Here is a 21,303-nt window from a genome sequence, read left to right on the forward strand (position 1 = left end):
ATATTAAGTCAAAATCGAACGAATAAAATGCAATGTAAGATTTTAATATTATGAATTGTCGAGAAATAATATGAGAATGATAGTTAGGGAGTAGCAGCGAAATAAACAGGAGTTTCTTGACCTGTGGAGCATTTCAGATATGAGTGATCCCTTTGTCAATACTAAATGACCAGCTGTCAGTCAATAACCTACATACTGTAGATGAAGGTATATTTTATAATTATGATGTCAATATGAGTTGAGCCAGGTTTCGACTAAAAAGTTTGGTTCCTTGGACATTGCATGGAACGAGAGTATTATCCACCACTGAAATCCGGTGAAGCAAGCATGATGATCACGACTCTATTCACGCAGATTATGGAGCCATTGCTCATAAAAATCAGAAAATTACTAAGATGAAGTGATTTTGTAGAAATAAAACATAGTAAATAGTTAAAAATCAACGGTTAAATTCCTTCTTTCCACTTTTTGACATTGACTAAAAAAAGATCTATGTTCCTCTTACCATATATATATATTTTATGATTCATCTTATCATAACTTAATTATTATGAATAATTAAATACTTTAAAAGGTATAGTCATAAACTTGATAGAAAAATAATAAATAGTTTGTTTATCTTAATTTTTAAATTCAAATCATTTCTTAACTACGAAAGCATTTCCAACATTCAACTGCAATGATTCAAGTACAATGTATTGAAAAACTTTTTTAATAGTGCAATTGCTAAATAGATTGAAATAATAGCAAATATATTGTGTTCAATTTGATCGGAATAATTGAGTCTTAAATTTAAAGTTTGGAACAGTCACGAGACTTCCGTAATTCAAAATCTGTAAACGTCGTGTCGTAAACGAAGAAAATTTTTAGTAAAGTGGTAAGGAAGTTTGCTGAAAGCTATTTTACGCTTTTAAATTAATTAAATGAATTAAGGGGTTCTGTAGAGGAAAGTTTAGCAAAAAAAAAAAGATATTCTTCTATTTTATTTAAATGATATTCTTCTATTTTATTTAAATAGATATTTTTCCTTATCTGAAAAAATTTCAAATACAGAAATACACTTGAGAATAGATTTATTTATCTTACAGATAAAATGTCGTGCGAATAAGTAGGACTAAAAATGGATATATATTTATTATGTGATCATTTATATTGAGAAAAAAATAATGTAAATGTGAAGAAATCCTCTTTTTAATGATTTAGTTCAGGGATGAATAAAGAATCAATTTTTATCTCTTATGAACAAAAGGGATTCATTTTAAGCGTAAGGTATTCCCATTGAAATTTTATATGTAGCATCTCAATACATCTTGATTAGTACTTGGAACGACATCACATAAAGATGTGAATTGCACGTGTCAATATCGTTATTATATTACTCAAACAATCCCATAAGAAGGAAACATAAAAAATGCCAGAAGTGAGTTGGTTGTTCGCCAATTCTTCCCAACTATGGAAACTCTTGTGCAGTTATTGTTGAGAAATGTTAAATTTAAAATAAGCTAATTATAACTCAAGCAATCTATTTTCTGATAGGAGAAAAAAAGCAACCTCAGGTAGTCCATGACTTCCTTTCCTGCAGAGTAGGTCTCCTCAAGCTCTGTGTCAACAGCGAAAAAGTCCATCTCCCCTTGACTAGCAGATGTGGCGGGCACACTGGGAGGGCTTTGTGCTGCAGGAGCGCTTGTGCGATATTCTGCATTTAGAACCCCTTTTAGTCGCTCCTCCCTACCTGCATCTAAGTTTGAGGTTTAATATGGGATCAATATTAGTGATTTCATTTTGTTTTAGATTACTTATTGACATTTATATATGCTTCATCTTTTTTTGCAATGATAATGCATTTTCTGTTCCATATTCATGAATAGTGTGATGCAAGAATTTTTAAATCCCTAAAAAGATGGAACATATCTACCTTATGGAATCTGGAAGGCCTCAAGTCAACCTAAAGATGTCATCTTTTCACAGCAAAGGTCTTCTGCATGAGAGCTTCATGTGTGGGTAGTAAAGTCCCATAATTGTAGCCACTTTGTCAAGTGTCTAGTACTCATTCAGGCACTTGAAGTCTTTGAATCACTGAACTCCCACCTTGGTGCACAGAGTATGTATTCAGCTAACTCATGTGGATTTCTGCAAATATCTTTAAAGCATCAAATAGGAATTCCACCTTGTAGATGTTGGCACTAGGAGCTTTCTTTTGCTGACCTCCTCTACTATGTCTTATGCAAAGGTAGATCTACTTGAGTTTGTTCAAATGGCTAATGATTTTGCTATGCTGCTTCTATAAACTACTTTGCTCTCTGTATTGGATGTTAAATATTTTTCCAAATCCTGTGTAGTAATGTGGTTGATATTGTGTGAAGCACACCTGTGGTGCAGGAGAAGAAACAATTGGACATCATTTTCATTTTCTGCGTAGATTTCTGATAAATATAAAAAAATAACCCCATCATCAACTGTGGCGGACTCTTCCTCCTGCATCTCATAATTGGACTCTGTGACAGGCTGTTATACTTGAAATACCATGACAAAGTAAGATTTAATTCTTTGGACGGCTTTCTCCGTCTCCACGCCACTCAACAGACTGCCGTTTTGATTCTGGAGTGAAGTGGTGAATCCATGTTTCATCCATTGTGATGTACCGACGCAAAGCTCCTTCTTATTTCGTGTAGAGTCTCCAAACAGCTCTTTGAATCATCTTCCCGTCGTTGTTTTATCTCTGGTGTGAGCAAACGCGGCAGCCATTCGGAAAACAGATTTTTCAACCCCCAATGTTCTTGCAACTTCACTTTGAGATCGCCCATGATGATTCTCAGGGCTTTTTTACTGTTTTCGGGAATCACCGGCTCATTTGGACGACCAAGCCGTTCAGTATCATTGGTGTCCGTACAAACACGTTTCAAATCGGTAAACCAACGTTTGATCGTTATTTTCGATAGGACAGAGTCCGGATAACATTTTTCAAGCTAATCTTGGGCTTGAACAGTATTTTTTCCCATCAAAAAGCAATGACAAATCAACACACGAAATTGCTCAGAATCAATCGTTTTTAAAATCACAAAGTAGCGTCACTTAAACCCCTGTAACTCGATAAATGATAAACCAAACATCATGAAATTTTGACTGTAACCTTTTGAATGTTTGTACTCAAAAATATTTTGTTAGTGGCACCATCTAGAATTGGAGTGTACTTCCATATAGTTTCTGTTGTTAGCTTTGTCATTAGACTATCTAAACGGCAAAGGATACTTTCGAAGGAAAGGAATAAAAATAGTAATGCAATCTAAATTGGTAAGTAACTTTAATCTGACTACTATTATGAAAATAATAGCACTTTAAATTACTTGCTACTGCAAATTAGACGTCGGATTAGAGTAAAGCGTTACTAAGTAACGTGTTAGTAGCATAACTGTTTCGTTGTCGAAGCGTTTTCCATCTTTTCTTCGAGTCAGTGTTCTTAACATTGATTGGTTTGATAAAATTGAGTTCTTATACAGTTGTGAACCATTGTCAGCACTTATTGAAGAATAACTCCCTAAAGAGAAGGATTGGTCAGCGACAAACTGATTCTGCCCCCTTTTTCTGTTTCTTTTCGGAGGAGAGGCTGTAGGATATAATAAAAGTAATGACGTGTCCAATATCACTATATTAAAAAATAATAATGATGTTCTGGTAGTATTTATCATGCAACATTGGAATATTTTTGTTTCGGACTCAGTAAAATTTAACCATTTATTAAATAAATGAAATAGGATACAGAAAAGGCTAACATTTTTACTGATTTATGATGCCCAAACAATGAATAGCCCGAATTTCTTAATATATTAACATAATTATTAGAATTATTTTAATAATAGCATTGTAATAACCAGGTGATGTAACAAGTTATGTTGATGTTGCTTTAAGCACTACCAAAGATATGTCAATGGAGATGTTACATTTGCTATACTCGTAGAAAAAATCTTCTTTCTGCTCTTACCTTTTTAGGATCTTTAAAAGTTTGAGTACCAAAAGGTTTTTTAGATCCCAGAGCTTGGATAATGCACATTTGTCTAAAGGGTACACGAGTACTTCAGATCAGGATCCACGACTCATTCTGTATTTATTAAGCAATAATAAAAGTTTTTTATAAGATATCGAAGATCGCTTGAATCTTTTTTAAGATCTGGAAAACGTGGAGTATCCGGTGTCAATTCCAGTCAACGAACTTTTATTTAATAAAAGTTTACTTATACCATATCCGGAAGCTTCGGGTCTAGGTTCAATATATCCTTATTCATATTACCACCAACATATTCTTTGTTAAAATTATGTATCTAGAGACCAGGGTTACACTCGTCTGCTATGCCAAGACGAAATGTATTTGTCCATGAATATTTTTTTTCATACCAATTACGAGAAAAAAAAACTCAATAATATTTTTGGGTGTTTTGTCGTACATACACAAATATTTTCTTTTGGAGAAAATGGGACGAAATGCAATATAACGAAATGTGACAGAATTTAAAAAATTAACAATACTGTGGCTTGTAGTCTTTAAACAGAAAACTAATAACATATTTTTCGCGCCCTGGTGTGTGTTTTTACCTTTATCGAAGAAAAACGGTAAAATATGGTGTATTTAGGGATGTTGCTGGGAAATTTTTGACATACATTCAAACAATACATAGTCAAACAATCACAAAACTGTCAAAATAAGTTTTTTTAGGACGAAATCTTATCTTTTTCACGTCGTTTGGTGTTTTACAATGCAAGATACACATTACTAAAACCACATCTTGGAAGGATAATAGATTTCATTTTACGGGTTCCTTTGAACCTATGAAAAAGTTCTACTAATATTAAATTTATAACTTTTATTTTATTTTGTAATCAATATTCAGAAATTTGTTTAAATTCTATTTGTTTTGATGTACTAAATTACTATTTAACTTATGATTATAAATATTATGGATTTATAATAACTGGACCTTTGCATCTTTGTCCGGAATCATGGATCATTTAGCTATCTGATTTTACTCATTCACGAATGGTGGTCTTATTCCGGATTCAAGTTCATATTACAACTCTGAGGATACAAGTATGTAAAGTACCAACGACTTAGACGTAACTTATCAAGCTTTAATTTGAGTTGGATAAAGTTGAAGGAATCCAAATGAGGGTATTTTACATATATTCCTTTATAAATGTAGGTACTCAGTATCCATATGGAGACCGCGAAGAGATGCAATTTTCATTTCCAAGCCATCTTAAAATGGCATTTGATCTTTAATCATACAAAAGACACATCTCCCTTCATGTATTTAAGGGATTGACCCTTTGTTTACTCCAGATATTAGTAGAACTCACTGAAAGAATAGACAGAATGGGCGAAATAAAAAGTAAACAAAACCATTTATATGAATTATGTTCAGAATTCACGTAACCAGGATCAATAAATTTATAATATAAATACCCTTCGTAGATGATTAGGGTTAAGTATTTTTGTTTTCAAGTTACTTTTTTAATTTTTTAGAGTATTATTATGATTCAGATACTATGAATTATGGTTTTTATAATATTTTATGTTCCTAGTTTAACATAAAGAAAAAAACATCACCTTATACGAAACTTCAATTTATTATATTTAATTACATTATATGAATTTTAGTCAAAACGTAGCTTAGCTTAGTTTTTTTTTGTTTTTTTTTAAATAATTAATAACATTTTGTCCTCTCCTAAGGCAACTGAGTTGATTTATAACTCAATTCCTTATTCATCTTTATCAGACATGAAAATATATTGAACCACTCAATTAACTTCATTCTTAATACTAAGTACAGATTGTTCTTCTAAAATATGGTACAGCGAATAACTTTTATGAAGGATATGCATAAATAGACGATAAAGTTATAGTCTGAGGAACTATTCAAAATAATTTAAGAAACAAAATATTTATTTTAATTAATCACACTAATTTGATCCATAAGGATAAATCTATTAAAATTACATAACTTGCTCAATGTTTCATAATATTCCAAAAGTTATATAAATAAATTAAATAAAAATCTAATTGTATTCAACAAATGACTAATTTATTTTTATGGAAATAAGTAATCAGTCATTTACAGCGATGTAAATTTAATGAAATCATTCCACTAATACGATATAATTTATTTGTATTGTTGAAGAGCGTATTCCTTTTGAAACTATATGCCCTATTGGTCTCTTAAATAAGTAATATATTTATATTCATAAATGCATAAAACTCTTAATAATGAAGTAATGTTCAGCTCATACATTATTTAGTGGCCAAAAATTTATAAATTTGTCAATATTAAATTCAAGTTATGATTAATTAAAAATTTTAATATAGTTAATTATCTATTTCCTTAATATTATTGAGATAAGATGTTCAATAATTTCTTCATTAATTTATATATATATATATATACATATATATTATGTTTATTCATCCTCGTGTTTTTTTTTTTTAGTTTGCTTATATTTTTAAATAAAACCTAGATATACATAACATTATAAGTTGTTAAACAAAACATATTTAATAGATTTGTTTTAATTTGTGCATTCTTTTCTGAGGTAAGTTTATTCATACATAATAAATATTAATAATTTAATAATAAATAAGGTCTTCTTCTACGAAATTCATATTTAATGAAAGTTTTCGACTTTCATTTTCTTCTTATAATCGGAAATAGTTAGAGATGCATCGTTTGGCAATAGCCATCGTTCTTCTAAATGTCGAGAATAAAACATATTATCTTTAAAGTGAGCATCAAACAAGTATTTTTGTTATTCAATAATTATTGAATTTAAGAGGAATCCTTATTCATATTTAATGGCTTAAATGATCCGTAGGAGTACATTTGAGACATCTAGCAGCGCTAATCCACAACTTTCGCCGAATGTTGCCCTTCATAAAGGAAATTATTTTCCTAGGATTAGAACCTGAAGTTAATTTGTATGTCTCATAGTCATAATTCTAACATGGATAATTAGATAAATTAAATTTTTTTTTTAATTAATGTTAAAGGAGCCGTGATAACAATGAACTCAGCAAGATTTATAAATATGACAAATATGGAATTTAAAACGAATCAGAATTAGAAATAGGAAAAAAAAAATCAATTGATTTACATGATAATCCTCTTTCCTTCTGGTATCTTTATTCTAAAGTACATAAATTGAGTGAAGTCCAGCCAGTCCCAGAAGAAATTCAATAATTTCCATGGTGCATAATATGTAGTATCATGATTTGGCGCTCTTATAATATTTAAAAGTGGAAACAAGGTTAGAGGGTGTTCATTGAACTATGCAAGACAGAAAAAAAATGCACGGAATGACCACTGGGTCATATAATTTAATGCTATAATAATTTTTTTTGTTTTTTGTTTTATTTTCTTTCGCTACATAGGTACATATAATGATTAATTTAATGTTATTATACAAAATACGTCATTAGTATACTTTTAAAATGGCGGAGATTATGTTAATGATGTTTAATAAATTAATTGTTATATATATTATTATTAATTAAATTTATGTCAAATAGTTCTCTTTTGGATTTAAACAAATTGTGAAAACATTATGCAAAATGGAATCTCAAAAACTAAAGATGATGAGAAGACGAAAGGAACTCAAATCAATTCGAAAGGTCAGCAAAGTAGTGGAATATATTACTGAAGGGGACGATTTGAATTACGACATTAATCAAGTTTTGATTGATTTAGAAGGAAAATCCAAAAAAACGGAAGACTACAAGTTCATAAAGGATACCAAAAGGAAAAAACAAGGACATTACAATCCAAAAAGATCCCTTGCTAATGAGATCCCACTATACCTACAAAAAGAGGCGAATATTATTATTGGTCCAATTGCAGGTGGGGAAAAAGAAGAAGTGATCACATTTAATTATTTTGAGGTGATAAACTTCTTAGAAGAAGCATGGATCAATACAATTAAAGATCTTTTAAAAAAATATCCTAAAGAAAAGAAATACTTTTAATATTTAGTTGAAATGAAAAACTAAATCTATTATTATTTTAATTACAATTCTTCAAAAAAAAAAAAAAATATTCACTAGTTTTAAATCAAATAAAGCATTTTAGTAAAAAAAAATAATTGCATATTCTTTTTATTTAATATAAAAAAACCTTTATTTAATCATTTGAATTGAATTTTGATTCGATTCTCATTTTTATATTTATCATTATTATGTTGGTACATATGTCCACAGCGTATTTCGACACATCAGCCATTTTGATTTGTTAGTTTGTTTGTGACAGATAAAGAGGTTACTGACCGATTTTCTACTTTTGAAATAAATGGAAAGAAAAAATCCATTTAGGAGAAAGTTATTTGAAAACATTTGAAAGATTGTATATTTTTTTAAAATAGTTTTAAATTATTAAATGCTAAATTATATTGTTATTTGAGTAGTAAAACACGAAAATGACAAAAATTGAGGAAGTAATATTATCAATATTATAACATGTATGCTACTCCCATGTTTAAACTTTTTGATATTTCCATCAGAAAAAGCCTTTCAAGAGATACATAGAACATAAATAAATGATCTAAAAGTGTTCTCATAAAAAATATCATATATTATTTAAGAAATGGCTCACTTTATTACAAAATTATATATTGTTTCTTCGTTGTATAAATCAATGTCATAAATCGGTCAATTTCTTTTACAATCCTATTTTTAAACTACGTATTTGACTCATTTATAAAGAAAGATAAGAATTAAACTATTTAAAAATTACTTATAAAACGTATATTAGTACTTAAAATGAAAATAAACTTATCAAACTCGCAACTTTTGCTCCAAAAAGATAGAGAAAAAGTGGCCGAAATCAACTGGTAGTTAGCCCATCCTTTAATTAATTAATTTATTTATATTAAAAAAACCAATTTTATCATTTGGTCTGTATGAATAGGTATCTGAAAACAAGTCACTGCCCCTGCACTGTACATATATACTGTTCTATAAAGTATATCATAATTATATTCTTAATCTAGGAAATAGAAATGTAGTTGTATTAATGAAATATTGTAGAATTGTGAATATAGCATCGAACGTGTATATAAACTGCAATGTATACAGTACTCTCTGATGAGAATCATTTAAACCTTTTGATTTAAGAAATACAAATTTAGTCGTATTATATGAACACTTTGAATTTTACACTTTAAAAAGATATAACTTATAAATTAACAATAGAATTTCAAGACAATTAATAATATAGATAGATGTGTGTCTGAGCTCCCTTAATCATTAATATAGACCCCCCTTGGTACCAATGACAGCTTCCAAGCAGCAGCTAAAGGCCAAGTACCTACTGCAAATATAGTCCTCTGTCATGGCGTCAAAGTGCTGGTTACTGTAACATTGAAAGACTCTGGGTTTGGATGATGGACACTGTAGACCTTCCCCACGACATGCACTCAAAAGGCGTAGTCAAAGGAGCTGGTGTCAGGGGTTTAGGGATAAAAGGTGCAAAAAAATGAATTCAAAAGAACTCAAAAGACTAATCGAAAACTCATTCAAAAGAGTCTTGCAACGGAGAGAATGGGTGTTGTTCATTACTGGTGTCAAAAATAGCATCCCCCCCTCTTAAAAGACTATTTCCACTCATTTTTATAGATTTCTTATGTTCTGCTGCATAAATAGCCCTAAAGATCTTTAATTGGGGGGAGGGGGAGGCTACAACCCCTCGAGTCCACCCCCTTCAGCCGCCCTGAAATGTCCAATAACTAAATAACTGTTTTACTATGCTGATGAAGGAAAAGTCTAGGGCCAGGGTTTTCTAGGTGTACACGATATATAAAAAAAAGAGAAGACCTGCCCAGCTACACATCAACTTCATATTTTCATTTACTGCCGCACTCATCATTATGAAGTAGTTGCTCTCCAAGATTATCACTCCAAAAGCGCTGAACAATAAACCTTCGACTGCCTTACAGTGGGGACTACCACCTTAGAACAACTGTAGAATATATGGTGAGAGGACACTACTTCGAAAAGTTACAATGTTTATCTTTTGTTTCGAGTTTGTGAAAGGATTTCTCAGAATATAATTTACATTATAAGGAATATGATGGTCAGAGTGATGCCTAAATGATCCAGACGTCTTTTTATTAAATATTTCTAGTTATTGTCGATGACTCTTTCAGAAAAGGATCCCTAACTCTGCTGATGCTCGATGTCGATAGAGCAATAACACATGGAGTGTAGGTTTTGGTACTTGAAAATTTATCGTACTACGTGTCCTTCATATAACACATTTTGTCATTATTGTTCAAAACCACTTTATAATCTTTAAACCCCTATATAATCACCTTATTATTAAGTATCTTCGATAATGGGATCGTTGACTTGACTAATATTTTACTATTTTCAAGTGGTACTAAATTTATAACTTGAATTAATTTTAATACTCCGTTAGTGAACATCCTTTAATGAACACAAGGTTAGCGAACTGTATAAAAAAAGATATCCCAAAAATAAAATGTATTTAATTGAATTATAGAAATTTAATCGATTTTAATAATTACGTCATTTAAATTTTTGCATCCCTTTTTACATCCATTTTGCAATATTAACTAACAATAAAAATGCTAAATGATTAGTATGAGTTTATTTTATCCAAAGTTATTTTAAAATAATATGAACAACATGGGTTTGGAGTTTCAACAAGAAACAAATTGTTATTTGTATACTAAAAACATTTATTTTTGATAAAATAATATATGAAGCACACATTCATATTGATTTGATAATGTTACGTATATTATATAAGATAACAGCTATAGTAACACCATTGTAAATCTGAGTCCTCACACCGACAATAAAAAGAATACTAATCATCAAAAGGAAAACAAAGGAACAACTTTTAAGCAAACCAATTGACTATAAAATTTCCTCAAACTTGACTAAAAATATACAAATAAATCCTAGACTAAACATTATCGAAATAAATATATATAATTGGGAGACCGTGCTGCTGAAGCAAGTTTTTAATTCTATTAATTGAAGACTTATAAAGGAGAAACTCTAGCAAACTTAGTCAAAAGGAGACTTCAAGACTCCATCACTATTTAAAAGAAAAATTGGCTGCCTACAAGATGACGGCCTATTCATTGTTCATGGATAAACCGCTGAAAGAGGAAGAGATGAAAAATTTCTTCTTTGAGGCTCGAAAGTGAAATAAATATTGAAAAAAAAAAAAAAAAAAAAAATGGCATGCAACTAGATTAAAGGTTAAGGAGAATAATCGAAAGTACTGTTAATCAAACGTAGGTTCAAATTAATATGAACATTTTTATTAATTTTGGGGTGATTATAATCCCATTTCACTAACGGTAGGTCATTTAAATAATCAAAATCACCAACCCAACTCTTCTGATACAATCAAAAATAAAGTATAAGATAATGTTTTTGGAGCGGATAGAAAGTGTTGCACTACAAAAGTAGAATAATCCGAAAAAGTAGAGCGGATGCAAATAAATCACTTAATCAACAATAAAAACAAGACCCATAAATAAAAATAAATACAATTCGTAAATCCTAATTTGGGAAATAAAAATATCTATTATATCTGATTGGAATTATTTTCATGCGTTTTCTACTAAAAAGAAATTAATCTCTTGCCAACGATTTCTCTTCAAAGAAAAGGAAAGAGCCTTTGCAATAAATCAAAGCAAACAATACTTGGTAAATTATAATTTAGTTACTGCAATGGTATTTTTTGGATGAGAGTTGGATGAATATAATGAATTATTGAAATATAAATGCAAACTTATTATTTTTTGTTTACATGTGTAGATTTTGGGATAAGAAAGAAACGAAGGGCATTTTTTTGTAATATAGTGAGGGTCGTTCGCAAGGGGTGGACTGGAGGGCCTATAATCCCCTCCCTCTCCACCAAATTAAGATATTTTTGCTTTTTACTAGAAAATTTAACATAGTTTTGATAATAAGTGTTTATTGAAGCAACTGAGAGGATGTTTCTGCATTCATAATGTCCTTGATGTCGTCAATGTCGGTTCATTCTGGGATCTAATATAGAGGGACGAAGCATGCCTCACACTCTAAAATTGATGTGGGGAAAGAAGAAATTATTTTGTTCTTTGCTTTTTTCTTATTTGAATAGAATAATATCCTTCCAAAGAGAAGGTGAGTTTTCAATTATACATTTAGGATTTATTAATTATTATTATAATAATAAATGTATAATTTAAGATCTGATGGTCAATTATTGCCAGAGGTGGGTACTTGGACTCGAGTTGGACTTGAGTCCATATTTTGAAGACGATCTCACAATCAAATACTCGAGACTTGACTTGGACTCCATAGATAAGTCTTGCAACTTACCTTGGACTCCAAAGCTAGTATATTGCGGACTCAGGAAAAGCACTAACACTATGGACACAATATTATAGTAATGTACTTGAATGAACTTGAATGCCGTTAGAGGACTCGATAAAAATGTTCAATGACTCGATAGATTCGAAGTGAACTTACAATATAAGGACGTTTACTGTGTTGTAAGTTGGATTAAAGATATCTTTAGAAATGTACATATTATATAAGACTTAAAAAAATATAACAAACACTTTTATTCTTGTAATTTTGAGACATATTTATGTATAGGGTTGATTTAATCTAGTCGCACACTTAATTTAAATTTTAGGGAATTTAAGAATTATTCGTCGATTGTCTTCAAACTCGATGAGAGATAGGTTTTATGACTCAAAATGTGTTATGTAAAGTTTTGACTCAATTAAAAACAAAACAAATGAGGTTGTGTAAACTGGAGCCACTAAGGAGAACAATTTAGAAGCTTCTCTCATGCAGTATGTCCCCCAAGGCCATATTCATAAGCAGCCGTATCACTGTTTATCGAGGATAAAAAGCCAAGAACCATTCAAACGCCCCAGTCAAGGCAACCAGTGGTTGATTAGATCCTGTTTTTAATAGATTATCAAATATTTTTAGTACATCATTCAGTATTTTTCGTGGAGCTCTTATAATATGTACCCTGATTGATCGAGAATTAAAGGGAAATTACTTTAAAAAGAAACACATGATTTTTTTTTTTTTTTGCTGATCGTTTACAATAAAAGAAGAGAAAATAATCCTTTACGTATTATTAATTCATATTTTTAAGAAACTGATACAAAAAATTGACTTTATGCGCATTTTTTACTTCATGTTTCTTCTATGCATAGTATTTGATTTTGTAAAAAAATGTTGTATGAGTGAACGTTGACTACATCTATAAAATGTAATTTATCTTATTATATCTGTATAACCAAACGTTTTTTACATCTCTAAATACAGTCCCAATGACCCATAATCTTCACAAAAATAAATTAAATCCTCCTTTTCACAGCTGACTGTCATGATCTACTCCAAAACATTATTCAAATTATCAGGGTTATCGGTTTCTTTTTTTTAACATACCCAAAATGCACATGATTTTAAATCACAGAATATTAACCACTATCAATGTGATTTCCCACTCCCTCCTTGGCCCCAGCAACGCCGGGTAACCCTTTGCTAGCTATTTATAGACTTTGGTTATGCGACTGCTAGAGAAAATTGCTTAACGATCGACAACTAGTTAAAATACTTTTCAAGACCTTGAACCAGAACACGAAATCGATCAATTTATTCTTAATATTAATTAAGTGACTCCCAAAATGTGTTAACATAAGAGTTTGTATTTTGTGTGATCCTATATACACTAATAATTTTTCAGAGGTCCTTAAAATTTCGTTTTAAGAATAAAATATATATCATCATAGCTGTGATTTCGATCGTTATTTTCTGATTATGTATGTTTAATTTTCAACTAATTTAGATCAAAATATATCCATAGAAAAAATCAAATAATTTGCTAGAGGATTTATATAATCATAAAAACTACATCTATCAATTTGTGATAAAATGTTTTTGTTGAATCGGTCAATCTCTTGTGATACTCTTTCTTTGTAACACTTCAATTATAATGGAATAAAATAAGATACTTCATATGGTATATTTAAATATACTAAAGTAAAATATGATTACTTAGGACTATCACAACATGAATATGATCCATCAGTTATTATCATTAATTTATTAATTATTATTATTAATTTAGATGTGCTTTTCATATGCTTAGATCGATCTTCATTCATTAAGGACCGAAATACCTTCTATATTCTCAAAGAATTAGGACAAAAGAAGAGACTCAAGTACTTTATCCATCCTCAACAAGAGATGCTCGGTTTCTGATATATACGTATGGGGATGATGATAGGAGAAAAGTTATCCTAAGAAGCTAACCAAACCAAGCTAAGCTTCATACAAGAATAGAATGGAGATGAGAGTCTTGAACATTATGGATAGGAAATCGCAATGTCATAAACACATAGGAGTTACTTGAATCTACCAGTTGACTCAAATATATATATTCGGATGTTCTGTGATCAATTAAAACCATTCTTATTGTTCTATAAGTAATTAATTTGATGAATAAAGTATATTACAATCAATGTTCTCACAAAAAAGTGCTAATTTTATTTCTTCCTTTTTCACCCAATGAAAGAATTGTTTGTGTGTGGGAGGTTTCGTGACATTTTTCCTTCTGTCTTTCTTAGCTATTAATTATTAGCCATTTATATTTAGCAAGTTAAATAATAAATTGGGATGAATATATCATATTCTTAATTTTTCTTCATGATTGTTTTCATCTATAAAACAAAAATAAACCAATCAATTTGATAAAAATATATTGATAGAAATATTTACTTTCAATATAATGGAAAAAATGAATATGCCTTCAGTGGCATAATATATTATGTTCTAATGTCTACAGTTATAGTATTTTTAACGTCATAATAATTGCGTGATTTTAATCGATGAAAAGGAATTGATAACATCGATATATATCATATTTGTTATTTAAAATGACTGATGATATAAATTAACCAATCGTAATGAAAACTGTTAATATTAAAAAATCAGATTCATATTGACAAAGATTCGGAACTAATTTCCTCTCTACTTTCGAAGACGAAACTTATTTCCCCTCTCCTGATTGGCCATAAGAAAGGATCTATATTTGTAGCCAGCTCTACGTCATGAGACAATATTATTCATTTTGAAGGGGAGCAAAGCTATTATCACGTCATCTCTGCCAAAAAACATCAACAAATAATATTATTCCAGTCTTATAGACAAAGACAGTTAATGGATTCGCTCAATGAGGATGTTCTTGAGCGAATATTCCTATATTTGGACTTTAAAACCCTTCTCAAGGCTGAATTATGTTGCCGTGCATGGAAAAAGGTGATAAACGATCGAAGACTCTATTGGCAATTGAGTAAACAGCTCTGTAGGTCGAACTCATTGCATCCCGTATCCCTCCTACAAGAGAAGAAAAGAGAATATGGACTTTCGAGAGTTGGAAGGAAGAAAAAGAGAAAAAGAACGTTTCCAAGATATATTAGTGGCTCTAAGTAGTCATAACTCCTCCATCCAGCATCATACATTCAGACTATTCTTCATGGAATGGATCTCTTTTGTTATATAACCTAATTTTATTAAATCTCATATTCGATTTGCTGATCATAGTTTCATGTTTAGACGACATTTACTCCAGTTTCTTGTAATTAAATATATTTATATATGTTCATTTGTAGTCGCCCAAAGGAAGAATATTTCATAAAAAGTATCCACATTAATTTTTAATTTATAAAAGTATTTTGTATTTCGTCTGTAAATTGATATTTCTTTAGAAGATGACGACAGATTTGTTAATTTTGGGGGCCTAAACAAACAAATTTTATCAAAGAGGACGACAGATTTGTTAATTTTGGTCATTTTGGGGCCTGAACAAGCAAGTTTTATCAACTATGAAAAACATTTTTTTATTAATATGAAGGAAAATAGTCAACTATTGTATGTCAAAATGCGACCAACAAATAAAAGGACTTAAACCTTGCTTTCTATCAAACTTATAAGCCACAAATCCCTAGTTTATTATATATCGAACCCGAAAATGCATTATAAATAGTTTAAACAAACTTATTAGTTATTTCCATTGTGTATATAAAAAATAACTATTACAATGTAAATTATAAGATATGTTGTTCTAACGTCTCTCGTTCATAATAGATAGAAAAAACAATTTTATTGTACTAATCCAGCCATTTTTAGGGATTTTCACAGCATATTTCTTTGACGATATACAATTGTACTAAAGTAGTATTGAATCCAGTTTTTAAGTTTATTTGTGAAGCCATTTAATGGAGGTACATCTGAATATATGTCCATTTTATATAGTTAATATTAATTTCTAGCATAGCGTCTCCTTCAATTTAAGATACCTCTAAAAATCTTCTATATCTTGAGGATCTTACAAATATTTAGAAACCCATTCACTTTAATGAGACCTAATAATGTATATGTGCTTACATTTTATTTCTATATTGTTGATAAAAATAACTATTTCAATGTGAAAGAAATTGATACTTTTTCTAACTATCCTACGTTTTTTTGTTGTCATAAAGTAGTACTCAATTTAGTTCTATATCTTTTTATATTCTTAAACGCTTTAATAAATTGTAAATTTGTCCTTTTTATGTTATAAAAATATCAAATCATACTCAGAAAGATGGGATGTCCTCGAAGTTATGAAGTCTGAGAAAACGTTCTACATCCAAGGGACCTCCAAAACATTTATAAGCCTTTTCCACTTTAATCAGTAGTATCAAATATGTTTTTATTTGAAGGTATCACGTTACATTAAGTGTAGATGTTGAATAACAAATTAGTAGAATCCAATTTTACAAAGTAATTTACAGAAACAATGAAATGTAAGTGAGTGCTTCAATTGAAGGGATGCCCTAAAGAGTTCACGTGTCAAAAACTAGGTAGACATACTAGTCATGATTGATTTTAATTAATATAGGAAGCTTAAACGTAGAGGGATTTTGAAAACAATGCTGTACCTATAGTATAATAAAAAATGAAAACACTTGACATCAATCAACGCAAAGTTCTACAATTAAATCAATTATAGTCTCTCATTGTTTTTTCATACCTTGAAGGAATAGGATCTTGAGAAGATGCACAACGAGAAGAGTTCCACAATCAAAAGAATGATCAATCGTAGTTTTAGTCCGTTCTTCACATATCCTCTAATCATTGCCTGTATTTTCTTTGGATATACGGCTTTTAAAGCCACAAAGGAAGGTAAGCTTCTCAGAATTCAGAATGTGGAGCTTAATAATACAGCTAACGAAGTGTAAGTGTGACTCTTTTCATTCGTAAATAGGATATTAATTTCACTAGCTTTTGATCCCTTGTTCAGAAACACGATGACAGAACTCTACAAGAAAACCTCAAAAGAATTGTCAGAGTCAAACAAGAAGATTCAAGGTTTACATAAAGAATTAGGAGAAGCTAGAGTAAGTACACAGTCCTAAACAAAAACAATTTATCTGCAATATCTATTAGAAATATACAAAATATAAATATATATTTTTTTTTTTCAATTTATATGTATTTTACTATTTCTCAATTTAGACAAAACTAACTGAATTATCCAAGAGTGGTGATGTGAAAGCGGGTGAGGAGTTAAAGAAAAATTTTGAGACACTAAAGGCAGAATTCGAAAAATTTAAGGAAAATAAACAAGCAAGTGTCAAATATAAGTTTAAGCAGGGAGCACTAATACATAGAGAGTGCACTTATTTTCAGAAAATACATTGGTTAACACAAAGTTAATAAAAATACAAGGTCAGACCCCAAGGTTAATAGAAATACAAGGGTAGACAATCATGTAATCGGGCTTCCTAGGATTTTCAATCTGATGTGTTGTACCGACTACAGGTAAGACAGGCAGATTTGGACAAAATACACAACCACTCTCAGTTTATGAGGTTACTTACTATTGTTAGAATTTTCAATTTAATGTATCGTACCGACTACTGGATAAGGAAAACAAATTGTGACAAAACACGTAACCACTCATTTACTATGACCTCAATATTTAAAACGTGGTGGAAGTCATGTTATAGTATAACCTTGTATTGCTATTAACCTTGGGTTGACAACACTCATCTTTTGTATATCTACATGGTGTTTGATTGTATAAAATATTATTCGTAGATATACGGGTGTGCACGTCTAAAACTGAACACTCCTTTAAATTTACGCCATGCACATATCCGTAATTTTATTGAGTTGAGACCGGTTTATACTTCGAGGCAAGGGTCTTGACTAGTTATAAACAAAACTCCAGCAAAATCTAAATAGCAACAGTGAAACAACAGCCGATAATATGGAGAGACGTCGAGTCGCAATTTTGGAACTTTCCGAGCGGGGAAAAACTCCCACTGAAATTGCCAAAGTTCTGAACTGCAGCCGCACCACCATTTACAGCGTGGTAGCCAAAGGGACTCCTGAGGCGACCTCAAGATCTAAGTCAAGGCCTCGAATTTCGGACGAAATGGTTGCTGCCGTGAAAAAGTCTCTCGAGGACAAGAGAGGCAAGGTCACCGTCAGCGGCCTCTCCAGGGAGTTCGACGTCAGCAGAAGGACCATGGACCGGCTAGTTAAGAAAGATCTTGCCCTTAAGGTCTACAAGAGAATCCCTCGTCAAGCCCTCAAGCCGTAAAATTTAAATAAGTGTTCAGTTTTAGACGCGCACAACTGTACTAAAAATAATTGTTTATCACAGTGTTACCCGGCTAACACAAAAACACCAACTGTATTTTGTTGTCAGCTGTCGATGTCCTCCTCTCTCTTGATACATCATGGCTATTTATAATATATTATTTTTTATACATATTTAATGCACAAAGTCAAAAGGTCATTCATTCTATACTTATACTCCATTTCCAAAAGAACTGGAATACACTTTCTTGTTGATCCTCTGTGGTTTCTTAGAGACATATTTGCCATTTTATTCAGATATGTTGGCTATTTCTTCACTGAAATTATATAAATACTCTTATGTGACAGTAATAGTCTGGAAGTACATAAGATATAAAGGGCAGTTGCTATGATTGACTTATTTGGCTAACTAACAGAAGCATTTGGGCCTACGCAACGTTTCTTTTTGGAAGAAAGGTTGCGTGGTACACCAAGGGTAAATACTTGTTATGTCAACCATTGTATTTTCTGAAAAGAAGTGCACTCTCATGTATTCGTCCTCCCTGGATTAAGGGACTTGGAAGATGGTACTATATATATATTTAATGCTAATATCTACCAAAATTAATTATCAATACGTCATTTCATAGTTACTATAATTAGCCAATTATAATTGGTTTACTATAAAAAATCATATAGATAGGGAATCATGACGTTTTGAGTAAGCATTTGACTTAACTTCCAAGCTCTTCTGATTGAACTATTTAATTACTAAATAATTAAACTTAATTTACTAGAAAGAAACTGTCGATAAGGATAAAAAATTGAAGGAATTGGAGAATGCAAAGTCTCAAAAGGAGGTAATAATTTAATGATCAATATAATTTAAATCGCCAGAATATTAAAAAAAAAAAAATAACGTAAATGAACGTGTCATCCTGATAATTCGAAAATTGTTTGGGAGAAGAGCAGTATTGGTATCATGATGTTTCATTAAATTACCTGCAATTATATGTTATGAAGGAAAGATATACAAACCCCCCTCCGTATCTAACAATGATATATACAGGAATGTCTCGGATGTCGATCCTAGATTCTATTCCGAGTATTTCAAGGACTTACAGTAATAACTTTGGAACAAATCTTTAGTATTTCTTTTCTTCTTCCACGTACTAAATGATCACTTTATACTTATAAGTGATTTGTTTCCTTTTCAAGAATAATTGATAATAATAACAGCTTTGCATAAATATATATATATATCATAAATAAAGTAGCAACTACAAAAGCCTCTTGAAGAATAAACAATATTAATTAAGTAACTACTAGGGCATGAAAGACGAAGAGTAACTATCAAGATTTGATGAGGAATTATAAGTGTTGGACTTGGAGTAAAATTGCGGATTGTTATCGTTGTAATTGCTACCTATATGATTACTAGGTACCTGCATTTATCACATCGTTGCTCACAGCTAATCTAATTAAACACATAAACTAAGCTTTTTTTAAATATCAGGGTTAATGTTCGCTCTGTTTTTTTGTTTTTATTTAATATTCCGACATTTCATATTATTTGAATCTATGTTGATATACAGAGATGCATGAAATATATCATAAATAGCGGGAAAGGTTATTTCATGTTGGAGATCTGAACATGGAGTAATTTCAGTGTATTCGTCTATGTCTTTGCGAATCCTATACAAATCCCACTCCTTATATATAACAGGAGGATTTTTGTATATTTCTTACCTGCTCAGGGATAATTTAATGGAACGTCATGCCAACTAGGTTGCTCTCCACCCAAAGATTCTTCAAATTGTTACAATCACCACGTTTATTTTTGTGTATTTTATTTTAAATACTCCAAGGCCATATTTCATGCAAAAATGCAGATGCACATACTTGATTTTACATATTTAATTATAAGTAAAAATTGTATATTAATATTTTAGAAAGAAACTGCAGAGAAGGATAAAAAGTTGAAGGAAATCGAAGATGCCAAGAAGAAAATAGAGGTACGAATTAATCTATTTTTTTATTACTTATGATGTTCAATATAAATACTTAATTAATTAGAAAGAAACTGTTGATAAGGATAATAAGTTGAAGGAATTGGAGGGCGTAAAGTCTCAAAAGGAGGTAATTATTTATTGATACACAAACATTACCACATATTTAATTACAATAAAATTATTTGAAATCAATATTTCAGAAAGAAACAGCTGAGAAGGATAAGAAGTTGAAGGAACTTGAAGAGGCTAAGAAGAAAATAGAGGTATGCATCACTAGATTAATAATTCATTGTTTATTACTTTCAAATTTTTTTTCTCTAGAGTGAACTTGCAGAAGCCAAAAAACAAAAGGCATAAGTTTTATTTATTTGTCGAATCCCCGATATTATTGATGGTGTTTGTTATGAATTGTTTGATCTATAATCTAGTATACTGTATAGCCACGTGTCATTTCTCATCACACAGACACATTTTTTAAATTATTATTATTCATTGTTGTGATTATTATCCTATAATGACGTATTCCTATTCAATAATTAATCGTTCGGAATTCATTTGTTGTTGTTTTTATTTGTGTACAGAATAATATAGTTTATTTTTATATTTAGTTATCAAATAAATAGATATATATTGTTA

General features: G+C 30.4%; 1 protein-coding gene and 1 long non-coding RNA gene across 3 annotated transcripts; one reads left to right on the forward strand and one right to left on the reverse strand.

Moving 5' to 3' along the window:
• Positions 1-16,576: 16,576 nt before the first annotated feature.
• LOC121124104 (uncharacterized) lies at positions 16,577-17,238 on the reverse strand. Its single transcript, XR_005866237.2, has 2 exons — positions 17,100-17,238; positions 16,577-17,007 (listed from the first exon to the last, which is right to left on the reverse strand). It is a non-coding gene; the product is annotated as an uncharacterized lncRNA (long non-coding RNA).
• LOC121124103 (uncharacterized) lies at positions 17,125-21,303 on the forward strand. 2 transcript variants are annotated; one of them, XM_071890925.1, is made up of 8 exons: positions 17,125-17,303; positions 17,370-17,466; positions 17,585-17,699; positions 19,457-19,515; positions 20,608-20,670; positions 20,732-20,794; positions 20,868-20,930; positions 20,989-21,303. In XM_071890925.1, exons 1-8 carry the CDS (start codon positions 17,125-17,127, stop codon positions 21,022-21,024), a joined length of 675 nt encoding a protein of 224 aa, XP_071747026.1. In that variant the 3' UTR covers positions 21,025-21,303. The 2 variants fall into 2 exon arrangements, with proteins under 2 accessions (XP_071747026.1, XP_071747027.1); XM_071890926.1 differs by lacking the exons at positions 17,585-17,699; positions 19,457-19,515.

Source organism: Lepeophtheirus salmonis, chromosome 9 (genome assembly GCF_016086655.4).
Source record: "Lepeophtheirus salmonis chromosome 9, UVic_Lsal_1.4, whole genome shotgun sequence".
NCBI classification, from domain to species: Eukaryota; Metazoa; Arthropoda; class Copepoda; order Siphonostomatoida; family Caligidae; genus Lepeophtheirus; species Lepeophtheirus salmonis.